General features: G+C 55.3%; 1 protein-coding gene across 3 annotated transcripts in view; it reads left to right on the top strand.

The window, feature by feature from the left end:
* The first annotated feature begins 522 nt into the window (after positions 1-522).
* The window catches only part of SLCO2B1 (solute carrier organic anion transporter family member 2B1), a 49,994-nt gene continuing 37,345 nt past the window's right edge, over positions 523-13,171 (top strand). For 2 of the 3 annotated variants that reach the window (XM_058545600.1, XM_058545598.1), the window contains exon 1: positions 523-850. In XM_058545600.1, coding sequence (XP_058401583.1) covers positions 820-850 — 31 coding nt within the window. In that variant the 5' untranslated portion in view covers positions 523-819. The remainder of the gene's footprint in view (positions 851-13,171) is intronic. The other variant, XM_058545599.1, reaches the window with a different exon arrangement.

Raw genomic sequence — 13,171 nt, 5'->3', positions numbered from 1 at the left:
CCCCCCTCCACTGAGATGGAGCTGCTACCATAAATCCCCCCAAGGAGGACTGGCCATTGTAGTCCCCAGTGGACAGAGTCCCTCCTTGCTCTGGATCCTTGGAGCTCAGAAAGGAGATGGGGGTTCAGAAAGAGGGCGAGAGCTTGAGAGGGACAGGGTTTCAGTAAAGGAGGGCAGTGGGGGAACAGGGGCTCTCCATGGGGCTCATGGAAGGTGACAGAAGTTCTGTGAGGGGGACAAGAGCTTGGTGGAAGAGGGGCTCAGATGGAGAGTGGGAACTAGTGAGGAGACTGGAGAATCAGGCCTGAATGACCCCAGGGCTTGGAGAGGCTCATCAACATTTCCTTTGCCCCCACCTCTCCCCGGCCAACAGAGAGGGAAAAATATCCAAAGGAAATGCTGAGCCAAGAGACTAGAAGGGAACTGGTTGAGGGGAGGTGAGACAGCAGCCTCCGCCCATCAGAGGGGCTGGATCTAAACAAGCCCAGCCTCCTACTCAGCTCTGCCCTGGGCTGCCCCAGCCAGAGACCAGAGGGACTCAGGGAGAGGGAAGGAACAAGTGATCGAGGGACACAGGCACTTGGAGAGTGGGGTCAAGTTTAGCAGGACTTCCTAACCCATACCTGGAAGAGGCGGCTGCTGTCCAGTGTGGCCCGAGAGGCATCAGCCCAGTGCGTGGAGCCTCCGCGTCAGCACAGCCCTGCTGTGGCTCACAGCTGCTGTCGCCAGGAGCCCCTGATAAGGCCTCACTCCCTCTCTCCTGCTAAGTTCCTCTCTTGAAACTGAAATAGGGGCTGGAACTCACTGCACCCGGCGGTCATGGGACCCAGGATAGGTAAGTCCGGACAAAGTAAGGAAGGTGCATTGGGAGGGAGTCTGGGGACCATGCTCCCAGGGTGGAGGGTGAAGCTGTAGAGCCAAAATGGGTGTGCTGGGGTCGGGTGGGGGGCTTGCAGTTCCTTACACAGAGCCAGGCATATGGCTGGACCTAGTGAAGGTGTGTTGAATGAATGAGTGAATGACGGGAGGGGCAGGAAGAGATGCTGTTTACTCAGCTGGAGGCAAGAATCCAGCCCAACCTGCCTCATGAGACAGAGAGACAGAGAGGGCAACGGAAAGGGAGGCCCCCTGAGCCCCTCATCAAGCTCTGTTCCCCCTCTCTGAAGCCGGCAAAGATAGAGACAGACACAGCAGGGGAAAACAGAGATAGAGAGAAGAGTAGTCAGAGACAGAGCAAGTCCAGAGACATGCAGAGTCAGACAAAGGCCTGGACAGAAGGTTGGAGACAGAACGAGAAGACGAAGAGCAACAGGTGTCTGCAGGAGCATGCAGGGAAAGGGACGGAGAGCAGCCCCAGACAGAGGGCTGCAGAAAGGACCGGGAGAAATAAAGAGAAGCAGAGACAGTGAGAGAGAGAACCGACAGACAGATGCAGGAGAGAGACAGACAGACAGACTGAGAATCAGAAAGATCAGCACAGTAGAGAAGTGAAATCAGAGAGACTGCGGAGACCTATGCGCATGTGTCGGCCGGCCGGTGGGGAGCGGAGGAGATGTGAGGGGAAATGTCCTGAAGCCCTTAGGAGCCAGGCCTGGAGCTTGGCCGAAGCCCCATGTGGAGAGGGCGGGGTGGTTCTGGGAACGGAGCGTCCAGCTGAGCATTTCTTGGGCAGGAGGAGGGAAGTGGAAGAAACAAAGGGTATTTAGACAGAGTGGCCTTCCGGGCTGGACACCCCGCGGCAGTCACCTCTGGCCTCCGCCAGCTGCCTGGCCTCCCCTGGCTGTGTTAGCCTCACACCGCTCAGGAAAGGCCGGACTTGCTCCCAGGAGCGCGGCAGTCAGGGCTTCATGGGCGGAGCAGGCAGACACGGCTGTGTTGCAGCCACGGCTTGGGGACAGTGACATGGCAGGAAGGGTGGGGGTGGATGCTTCCTCTGGGGGCCTCACAGGAGAGATGACAATGAGATCAGGTTTGGGTGAGTTGGTTTGGAGAAGGGCCACTGACAAACCAAATTCCCAATCAGCCTTGGCTGGCTGCAGGATGGGAGGGTTGGTGATCCATGGGAGGGTTAGTGATCCTATGGGGATGGAAAAAACTAGACTTTGGCTGTACTGCACCTGCCCCCCAGCCACCTCCTCCGAAGACTGTTATTCCGACCTCTGCAGGGCTCAGCTCTGGAAAATTCTCTAGCTGTCCCCCCAACCCCCCATATATACAGCAGGAGGCTGACCCCAGCGTCTGCCCACTGGGCCACCAGAAGCCACCTCTGGCCTCGCTTCCTGAGTCCTGACCTGAGCTGTGGCCAGGTTTCCCCCATGCTCTCTTTCTGGTCTGAGGGCACACTGAGGAATGTGGGGGTGCAATGGGGCAGGATGCAGATCCTGGAGCCTGGGAAGAGTCCTGGGCCCAGCTCACTCCCCCATCCACACCCTAGGGAGAAGGGCCAGCTGTCCCAGCCCAGGGGCAGTCAGATCTGGCTCTCAGCCGAGCCCCACCACCAACTCCCCACATGCCATTAGGCAGCAGACAGAGCTTCTCTGTCTGTGGGGGAGGGGCTGGGGAAACTGATCTCCTCAGGCTATTCCCATTCCAATTTGGTGATTCTGAGAAGCTGATTTCCCATCTTAGCACCTTTGCTCAGCTTTACCTCCACCAGGAAAGCACCTGCCCACTGGTGCTTCCCATTCCAGTGAAATTGGCCCTGTTTTCCAACTCTTCCAAACACCAACTCTTCCAGGAAGCCTTCCAGACGGATTCTCCCAGCTGGAAGTCACCTCTCGCCCATATGCTGTTTGACCCCCTCTTCCTAGTTCATCCCTCCTTGCTGCCAGTGTTGTCTCTGTTGTTCTCTCTAGCCCTTCTGGGTTCAAATGTGAGCGGATCCAGGACAGATAGGTGGGGCAAGGGAAAGAACCAGCGGTCCTAGGTTCAAATTTCAGCTCCACATCACTGGCTTTAGGAGAATGCAGTGACGTGCTCTCACCCTTTTTAAAAAGCGAGGAAACATGCTCAGAGAGGGCAAGCAACTTGCCTAAGGTCACCCAGCAAACAAGCAGCAGAGTGGAGGCCAGAATCCAGGTCTGCATGACGCCAAAGCTCTTTCCTCTCTGTGCCATTGCTCTCAGGGCTTCGTCTTCCCTGCCACGGATCTCACACTGGTGAGCCACCACCCACCTTGGGCGCTTCTCCACTGGTTCCAGACAAAAGTGAGCTGTTCTCTGAGTGCTAGTGACTGGAGAGTGGGCAGGGTGAGGGGGAGTTATTTCCTCCCAGGCTGGGCCTTGCCTGCTGGGCCAGATCTCAGGCTGCTGCGAAGCAGATGGTGAGCTTGCCTAGATCCCACAATCGAGCGCCAGGCGCCACATGCCCAGTCTGCTTCTGTCCCTTCCTGGGACTCACTTTCTCCAGCTGTGCAGTAAATGGACAGGTCAGCCAAGGCCGTCACTTGGTCCCTTCCTGTACTGAGAAGCTCTGTCTTCGCTCTCTAGAGGGAGCCGTGGAGCAGAGGCCTGTCTGTAGGGGCAGGGCCGGGTCTCCCCATCAGTGTTAGGGGGGCTTGCCTATCTTCAGGGTGCCAACCTGGGCCTCAGCTGCACCCTGGCGGTGTGGAAGAAGTAAACTTGGTCCTGCCAAGCCTCAGGGGCTGCAGCCCAGAGCCCTAAGCACTAATGCTTGAAATGATGGAGAACAATGCCCGCCTCACCAGACAGGGAGCTCCTGGGAGTAGGGCTTGATTTGATCCCCTCCTGAGGCCCCAGGACTCACACAGGCTGGGCAGAGGCCGGGTATTGGCTACATAAGCTGTCCTCCTTCCTCTCCACTCTCCCCATGACATTCCCTCCCTCCCTCCACCTCTTTTGAAAGCCCTTGATATGGAGCGAGGAAGTGGGGCACAACGGGGCCCTTAGGGAGTAAATGTGAGCACGGAGAGGTGAGCTGAACTAGTGGTTGGAGGAGGCAGTGTGGCCTGGGCCAATGCCGCCTCTCTCTGAGCCTCGGGCTCCACGTTTTAGGCCTAAGGACACTGGGCTGGATTCCCTATGGGCTCAGGGCTCACCCTTCCCCCATGTCCTCATCATTTTTTTAGGGTCATCTTGGGTCTAGATGGGGTAGCTGGAGCCAGAACCAGAACAGAAAGTCCCAGCACACGGTCCCTGACCCAGCTTGGAAACCACCAGAAAGTGCTTCGCCTCCTCCTCCACCCCACACACATTTCCCTGGAGAAGCAACAGTTGGGAGGCCTGCAACAGCTGGACCTCAAGCACACTATTTTCCTTCCAACAGACTACCCCAGGGTCCTGCCGGAGGAATTTCCCAGAGACGACAGCCAAGCCCAACACGGAGACCCCCCTTCCTACCTTTGCCTCTCCCCCCTCCAGAAGCCCCGCCAGGCCACACTGCGAGCACTCAGGGCCCCCACCCTGCAGCACACACCCCCCGCCCACCCACAGACCCCACACCCCACCTTCTCTTCTCCCTCATTCCCATTAGCTTGGTTCCACAACGTGGTTTTAAGCTGGGTCAGGCCTTGAAAGACAAGAAGTGGTTTGCTACTGGAAGGAAGGACACTCCAGGCTGAGAAAACAGCAAGTGCAAAGGCTGAGGGTGGAAAGGAACAGGATGAATTTGGGGAATGGCAAGCATCTACTGGGGCCAGAGAATAATGTTCAGCAGGGGTGGCCTTGACCTCCTTGAGGTGTCTGGGGGGCGAGGGAGGTGGGCTAGCCATCGTTGAGGACTAAAGTGTACTGGGCAGGGCATTTTCCTTTAATCCTACCAAAAACACTGTGAGACAGCATTCTTCCTTCACCAGAGAAGGAAACTAAGGCTCAAAGAGGCTAAATCAGGTGGCAAAGGTCACACAGCTACAATATGGCAAAACAAATATTTGAATCCAAAGTCTTCTGACCTAGAGGGTTTTAAGCGGGGACCTGACATGATCCATCAGGACACACGACAGGGCAGCCTATGCCGGGGGGAGTTCACTGTCTAATCAGGCAGACAAAAGGGGGACATAAATAATGCAGGAGAGTGACCAGCCCTGTGGCCCAGAGAAAGGGCTGAGGGAACTGGCCTGGGTGGGGGTCCAGTTTATGGAGGTAGAGACAGCGGGCAAGGGCCACAGGAGCCCAGCAGGGAGACTGGCAGACCAAGGGAGCCAGGGCAATCCAGGAGGCAGGAAGGGCTGAGGGCAGGGGTTGGCCATGCTGAGGCTGGCCTCCTCCACCCCAACACCTCCAGAGAGAGGTATCTGCCACCGATGTGAGGGACGGATTGCCCAATACCTGCTGCTGGGAATATTTCCCTTCCCATGCTCGGGCCGCAGGTGTGTTAGTGCTGGAGACTGGTGGGTTTTCCAGAAACATCGTGGATCCTTTGTAACACTGCGCCCCCCCACCCCTTGGTATCTGAACACAGTTCCAGGTGGGCTCCTCCTTTCGCTCTGTTCTCCTCAGCTGGGGCTCATGGTGGGGCCTCTCGCTGGGCTAGTTTGCCCACTGGCGGCTTCTGTTTCCTTCTCTCCACACGTGCCTCCCAGAAGCCCAGAGGTCAAGGTCCAGCCCATGTCCTCTCACGGGCTCTCCTGGAGCCCACAGCCTCCTAGGCATCTCCCCCTGGGTGCCCGCCCGCCACTCCAAACTCACCACGTCCAAGGCTGACCTCGCCACCACCCTACAATCCTGGCCCTCGATGATGGGACGCCCAGAGAGAAAGCTGCACCTCTCCCCACCCCCTGCTCCCCTGCCCCCAGGACCCCTCGGCCTCCTGCACTCTCCACAGCCGATTATCCACGAAGCCCTGTCTATCCCACTTCCCCATTGTGGTATATTGGCTCATTACTTTCCATCCCTGGTGCCACCACGCCCCATTATCACTTGCCCCCCCAGACCCCACTCCTGCCTTCTCCCTGGTCCGTGCCTACAGCCTGACTTCTCCACTCTCCCCCCGTAGGCACGGAGGTCTTCCCAGGAGGCCGAATCGGACCTTATCACTGGGCTCAGACGAAGCCCAGCCCAGCACTCAAGGCTCCTGGCCCCTCCAACCGCTCCCCCTTACCTCCCCACCTTGACCCCAGTGCTCCAGCCTTGCCAGACTATTTGCTGCCCGAGCAGTCTCGGCGCTTTCATACTTCTGCCCTTCTCTCTGATGTTTCTTCCTCCAGGAAGCCTGCCAGAACTTTTCGATCTAGGCTAGGACTTCACTGTGTTGCTATAGTCTTGAAACTCCTTGTGTCACGCAGTGAGCACATGTCATTGTGACTTTGTGTTAGATGTTTGCCCCAACATCTAACACACACACACACACACACACACACACACACACACACACACACTGGGAGCTCCCCGAGGGCAGGGACCGGGGCTGCTTGCCCCTGGGCCCCAGCAGCCTGCCTCGAGGAGCTGTCAGCGTGTGGAACCAGTCTCCATTCTCACTCCTAAACCAGCAGAGACCAGCTCTATCCCTGCTGTGGTGACTCTGGGCAAGTCATGGCCCTCTCTGGCCCCATTTCCTCACCCCTCGGAGGGTTAACCCAGCCCTGGCTTCCTGTCCAGTGGACTCCTCAGGCCCAGTGTTGCTGTGGGGTCGCAGACAGGGAAGCCCACAGGCAGGTGCAAAGGGTCCGTGAAGCAGGCCAGGCGGGCATCCCTAAAGAGGTTCCAATGGGGCAAATTGCCACCTGCAGGCCAGCATCTTGGACCAGCTGAGTGTTACCATATGGGAATGTGGGCCTAGTGTTGCTAATCTTTCAGGAAAAAACAAAAATCTGGGGTTTTACGTGAAATTTCCTGATTTTTAAATGCTGGCAACTAACTTAAAAACACTCAGCTAGCCAGCATTGTGCAAGCCCAACAAAATGTCTGGGAGTCAGACGTGCCCCCAGGCAGGACTGCCAGGCACTGCACAACTCCAGAGGTGCCATTTGCCCATGGTGCACAGCTCACGCAGCTGCACCTGGGAACTCTGGCCAGGGCCTCCCAGTTGTAACCTCTGCCTTATGTTCGATCTCTGCCTTATATTCTATCCTTTGATGGCCTTGGCAAAGTGGGTATGGTGGCGGGTATGGGGGAGAGGCCTTTCCTCCTCTTGCACAGGGAAATTATTAGGAAAAAAAAAACAAAAAAGCCTTGGAATGCATTTGGTGGCGACATGGTGGAGACGGGGTGGCGAGAGGGAACAAGAGAGCAGAGGGAGGCATCCAGATGGGTCTGTGTGCTTCAGGGGTCAGGAGGAGAGGAGAGAGTCATGCTAGGGCTGAGTCTCCCACAGGAGGGAAAGCAAGTTATTCTGAGGCCTGGTGGCCAGACCTGGAAATAGACTCGCTCCCTGGTGAGTTTGGGGCAAAGGCTGACAAAACTGACACTTGTGAGGCGTCTTGGAGTTGACAAAGGACATTATCCTGTGTGACTCAGGCAAGCCTGAGAAGAGAGGCTTATTATTCCTATTTTGCAGAAGCTCAGAGAGGTCTAATTGCCGGCCCAAAGGCATATCAGGTCTAAGTGATCCCAGATCTTGCTCCCTCTGCTGAGGGACAGGCTGGAACACTCTGGAGAGAAAGTGTCACTGCCTTGCCCCTCCTTGGTCCAAGTGCTCCTCCTCCACCCTCAAGATGTGAGAACTCTCTCAGGCTCTCTCGACAATTCTCAGCACATCCCTCTTGAAAGTTCAAATCTGGGCCTTGGTTCTGAGTCCTGAATTCCCACCACACTCAGGTCCCCCAGGCTGGGGGCCACATGTCCTTGGCACATTTCTCTTTCCAGGCTTGTCCCCACAGCATTCTCTGAGGCCATCAGAGGGGGGTGCTGACTGAACAATGAACTGACTGACTGACTGACTAGCTAAAGAATCAGCTGGTAGAATGGCAGATTTTCCCCACACAATCATCTTTGACAATTCACAGGAGGGAAGCCAGGCCGGAAGAAGCAGTGGTTACGTGGGGATTCATTTTCATTTGTTCTAAGGCCATCATTGCAGCTGCCATTTTGTGGTTGCTGTTGGAGGCCCAGAAGTCAGACAGATCTGGGTTCCAGCCCAGACTTTGCCATTTATCAGACTGTGGACCCTGGATAAGTCACTTCCTCTCTCTGCGCCTCAGTTTCCTCAACTGTCGTGGAGTCACAGCAGCGACCTCAAAGGGTTGCTAGGAGGACTGGTGAGTGCGCCCAGCATGGCGGAGTGTTGCTCAGTCTGTGGTAGCCCCCAGGACAAACTCCTCTATCTGGGCCACTTCCTGTAGGGGGTGAGGCTGAGCCAGAGAGCTGGGTCTCCCAGCCCCCTGACCTTCCCAGCCCTCCGGGGTTGAACTTTCTCCGGATTCTCAGGTTCTAGATGTGGCAATGCTCCTTGCTGTCACAAAGCAAGTATGGAGGCAGGTGGGGTGTTTGCGGAAGGACAGACAGCTGACAGAAAGACTGGCAGGCTGATGGGGAAGAATATACCGTTCATCGCACACCTACTATGCATTGTGTCCGTGCTGGTTCCCCACACGTTATTCACATAGCCTGTTGACAAGACAAAGTATTGTTTACTGTGATAAAGGGCAACACCACTTTTCAAAGCTTTGGCAGTGTCTCAGTGCAGGGAGGAAAGGTCACTATTTCTTGAGAATTGGGAGTTTGTTTTAAGGCTGGCCCTTCAGTGAGGTGAGGGAGGTGGGTGAGGGAGGCTTGATTGGGATTGGGTAAGAATCATGATCCAATAGTCCAGATTTCCTGGTGGAAACAGCAATGGGAGGGTTTTGGGGGGAGAGAGTCAAAGAATCTGAGGGTGCACACTCTGTTGATGGTTTCTCTTGAAGAGCGATCCATCTTTCAGGAAGCTCCTGTACGAACAATCAAGCCGTTTGCTTGGGTTGGTCAGTCTGGGAAGAGTAAAAAGAAAAAACCCTAAGGAAGACAGTGGAACTGCCAAGTCAAGTTAATGTAGACGGTAAGGTGTGATTTGGGGCTTTGAGTGTCTGGGCTGACAGTGGGTGGAGTTCTGGTTCTCAGGGGCTTTCTGCCCTGGGAAGTGAGGATTATCATCCCTGTATTGTAGGTGAGGAAGGAACGGGCCACTGGTCTAAGGCCACGCAGTGGGATTGCAGCTGGGGGCATTCAAACCTGGGCAATTGCCTCCAAAGCTAGTGACTGTGCATGGAGGGAAGGGGTCCAGGCCCTCAGGACTTGTGCTTGACTGGGGCTTGGATGAGAGGGAGAGAGATAATCCAGACTCGGAAGGATGGTGCTGTCAGAGGGAGGCGTTAACTTGGAGGAGCCAGGTGTGCGTGGAAGGGAGTGGGTTCAGTTGGGCTTTGTAGCCTCAGAGATGCTTGAAGGTTCTCAGGGGAGGGGAGGGCAATGGTCCTCAGCGGGGTCTACTGTGTGCCTGGGCCGGGCGCCCTAGCTGCCTTCCCTCCTTGAGCTAGATGCTGTATCCTCACCTTACAGATGAGGCAACAGCCTCAGAAAGACGGAGGGGCATGTCCAGGCTCACACAGCAGGTGATGGGGCTGGGGTTCAGACTCAGGTCTGAGGACTTTGAAACCTACACTCAGCCCCACAGCTGCCTGGGATTTGCTGTTTGCAGCTGGAGGAGGCAGGACCCAAGCCTTTCCAGCAAAGAACAGGCAGAGAAAGGCGGCCCTCCCTGTCCGGCTGCTCTCTGAAACCTTGGCCCTCGTCATCCCATCAGCTGGGTGAAGGACACCAATTCCTGCCCATGGAGGGGGTAGCTGGAGGCAGACCCTCTGCCTTGCAGACCTCCAGAGTCTCTGACTGGACTGGTAATCAAGGTCTCTGGCTGACAGACTTTCAGGGTGACCGGGCGGCTTGTTGAGCAGCTGCAAGGCAGGTGGCCACCTAATGGCCCTGACAGACAGGTCTCCTGAAAGGCAGCCGGACCAACAACTTACCAGCTGATGGACATGTGCGTGCCTGTGTGAATGACTAGCCACGTAACCCACTGACAGGCACACAGACCTCTTGCCTGCCAGCTCTGGAGCTGTGGGCCCCCAGCCCTTGGAACCACCTGGCCTACCTGGGGCCCTAAAACTTGCTTGCTCGCTTAGGAGAGAAAGGCGCTGGGATTTTTTCCTGGGGCCTGGCTCCCTGCCCCTCCTCTCACTCCCACAGGCCATTCTGGCCCCGGTTAACTCCCACAGTGGCCGCCTCTCCTGTCAGGGCCAGCCTCTGACAAAGGCTTCACAGGATGGGCGTCATGTGGAGAGGACACACAGCGCTGGACTCAGGACTCTCCTTCCAGAGGGAGTTCTATCCTCAATCAAGGAGTCAGACTGTTTGCTGTCAGCCCCTCAGTAGAGGCCTCAGCCCACAGGAAGGGCTGGAGAGAACTGACAACCTGCCTAACCAGCCCCATTCAGTGACCGACTGACCACCCAAAGCGCTGACTGATGGCTGCTCTCAGAGCCCAGTGGGGTGGGGCCCGGGCTTCCCTCCTCCACCCGGAGGCTGAGGCTGAGGACTGGGCAGGTAGAAGGTTCTGAGCTGGTCCACTGACCTTCTGTCCCCCTCCCTCATCCATGCTCTGGGTTTCTTTCAGAGCTGGGGATCCGGGTCGGTGACTGCTGCCCTCCCAGCCTCAGCTCCAGCCGCATCATCTGGCTGGCCTGTCCCCTAGGTGGGTGGGCACTGCTGCCCTCCAGGTGACCTGGCTAGGTTTGGTTGGGCCAAGACAGAGAGGAGCATTGTGCTTCTTCCCCAACCTGAGTAAGGAGCATGGAGTGATGTTGAGGTGAACACCTGGGTTAACCTGTACCAATGTCAGCCAGCACCACTAGTTACCTCTGGACCTCGGCGTTCTCATCCAAAGCACAGGGATGATAAAAGCACCAAAGACAGAGTTGTGGAGAGGTCACGGGCATGTAGAGTGTGCATGGAAAGGCTCACCCACGCATAGAGCATGTAGCCTGGCATCTATGCTACAATAGGTGATCCGTCTCTGATGGCGAGGGGACCTGGGGCTCAGTTTGGTCCCGTCAGTCTCCTCTGGGTTTGCTTGGAACTCCCTCACCTCCTCTTCTCCTTCAAAGTGACCTCCACAGAGTTCCTCCCACTGCCCTTCACTAGCCCAACCCCTTCCCCTTTGCTAGGCCAATCTCCTCTCTGGTGGGTGTCACTTTTGTTTCAGTATCTCCTTGTTTCCTCTGAATGTTTATGCCCCCAAAAGGGACTCCTCCCCAGCCACACACACTTCCATTTCCTCAGTCAAATTCCTCAAGCTATTTGAATAGACATTTCCCCACAGAAGATATACAAATGGCCAATAAGCACATGAAAACGTGCTCAACGTCATTAGTTATTAGGGAAACGCAAATCAAAACCAAATGAGATGTCACTGCACAGTCACTCTGATGACTATAATCAAAAAGATAGACAATAGTGAGTATTAGCAAGAATGTGGAGAAATTGGACATCATATATTGCTGGTGGGAGTATAAAATGGTGTAGCCACTTTGGAAAACAGTTCAGCAGTTCCTCAAAAAGTTAAACACAGAGTTACCATATGATCCAGGAATTCCGCTCCTGGCTGTATACCCAAGAGAACTGAGAATGTATGTCTACACAAAAATTCGTATATGAATACTCATAATACCTGAAACAACTCAAATGTCCATCAACGGATGAACGGATAAACAAAATGTGATATATATATGGAGATGTATGTTTATATATCCCTACAGTGGAATATTATTCGGCCATAAAAAGGAATGAAGTACTGATACATGCTACCACATGGATGAACCTTGAAAACATTACACTAAGTGAGAGAAGCCAGACACAAAGGTCACATATTGTCGGACTTGATTCTTATGAATTTATATGAAATATCCAGAATAGGCAAACCCAGAGAGCCAGAAAACAGATTAGCGATTGCCAGGACCTGGGGGAGGGAGGAACGGGGAGTGACTGCTAATGGGTATGGGATTTCCTACTGGAGTGATGAAAATGTTCTGGAACTAGATAGTGGTGATGGTGTATAACTTTTTGGATATATTAAAAACCACTGAACTGTATACTTAAGAAGAGTGGATTTTATGGTATGTGCATTATATCTCAACTAAAAAAAATTCCTCAGGCTCCCAGGTACCTTGTGTGAGGAGCACAAAACCTTCACTTGCAGAGGTTCCAGGCCTCTGTAGCCCCCTCCCTGAGTTTGCCTTCCAGGTCTGGAGACGAGGTGAGGGTCCCCAGCCCCCCTCCCTGGGTCAGAGGTGTCCTCGGGTCAGTTTTCAGGCTCCAGAAGGAGCTAATTGAATGAGGGGAAACTCCTGCCCGGTTGAGAGGCATATAAAACAATGGAGAAGGCTTCCGCAGGAAGTGGGGCCCCAGGAGGGGAGGAAGGCCAAGGAGGCTGGAGCTGCCAGGAGGTGCAGGTGGTTCCCATTTAAGTGGAGGGATGGAGACCCCCAAGGCCGGACTTCCCGGCTCCTTGCTGAGATTAAGCGTCAGGAGTCCCTGGGAGCCGCCTCTGAAGGGGCTCAGCTTTCCTCCCCCTACAGTGAGTGGCATAGTGACGTGGTTACCATGGTTACCATAGGAGAAAACCAGCATGCGTAATTGGGGCCAAGAGTTCAAGTTCTACCACAGCTCTGCCTCCTGAGTCATGGCCCCGCTTGGGGTTTCAGTTTGTCTAGGGCAGGGGTTGAATGGAATGACCTCTGAGAGCCCTTTCTGCACTAACCAGCACCATGGTTTGACAGTACGATTTGGGGGTTGGGCTGGTCAGTTCTGTGATTACACGCAGGGTGGTGCCCTGTGGGGCAGTTGGCAACTACCCCCGGGAAAAGGCTTTATGCCTGACTATGGACCAAGCCTCGACCCTGCCCCTGGCCCCAGACCTCTGATCCTAGACTGAGCCAGACAGACCCAGACTCAGCCTCCAGGAGCACAGATGTCTCACAGCCATAGGCCCAAGGCAGGCTCAGGCCATGCATCCCTACCCCTGGGGCTGCTGCTCGAAGGTTGTGTGATGGATCAGCAGCTTCTCCCTCCAATGAAGGAACAGAGGAAGGTGTGAAATACGTGGTCCCCATTAGGCTCTGGCCAGCGTGGGCACATGGAGCACACACTCTCTTGGAAAGGACCCTTCTAGACTCTGGGACTCAGGATGGCGGACGGTGCTTTGACTCAGGTTCTCCCCAACCCCTGAAACGCCTTGGGCTACCTGGGTC

This window comes from Diceros bicornis, chromosome 7 (genome assembly GCF_020826845.1).
Source record: "Diceros bicornis minor isolate mBicDic1 chromosome 7, mDicBic1.mat.cur, whole genome shotgun sequence".
Taxonomy (NCBI): domain Eukaryota; kingdom Metazoa; phylum Chordata; class Mammalia; order Perissodactyla; family Rhinocerotidae; genus Diceros; species Diceros bicornis.
The sequence above is the reverse complement of the archived record's forward strand: the minus strand, read 5'-3'. Positions and strand labels throughout refer to the sequence as shown.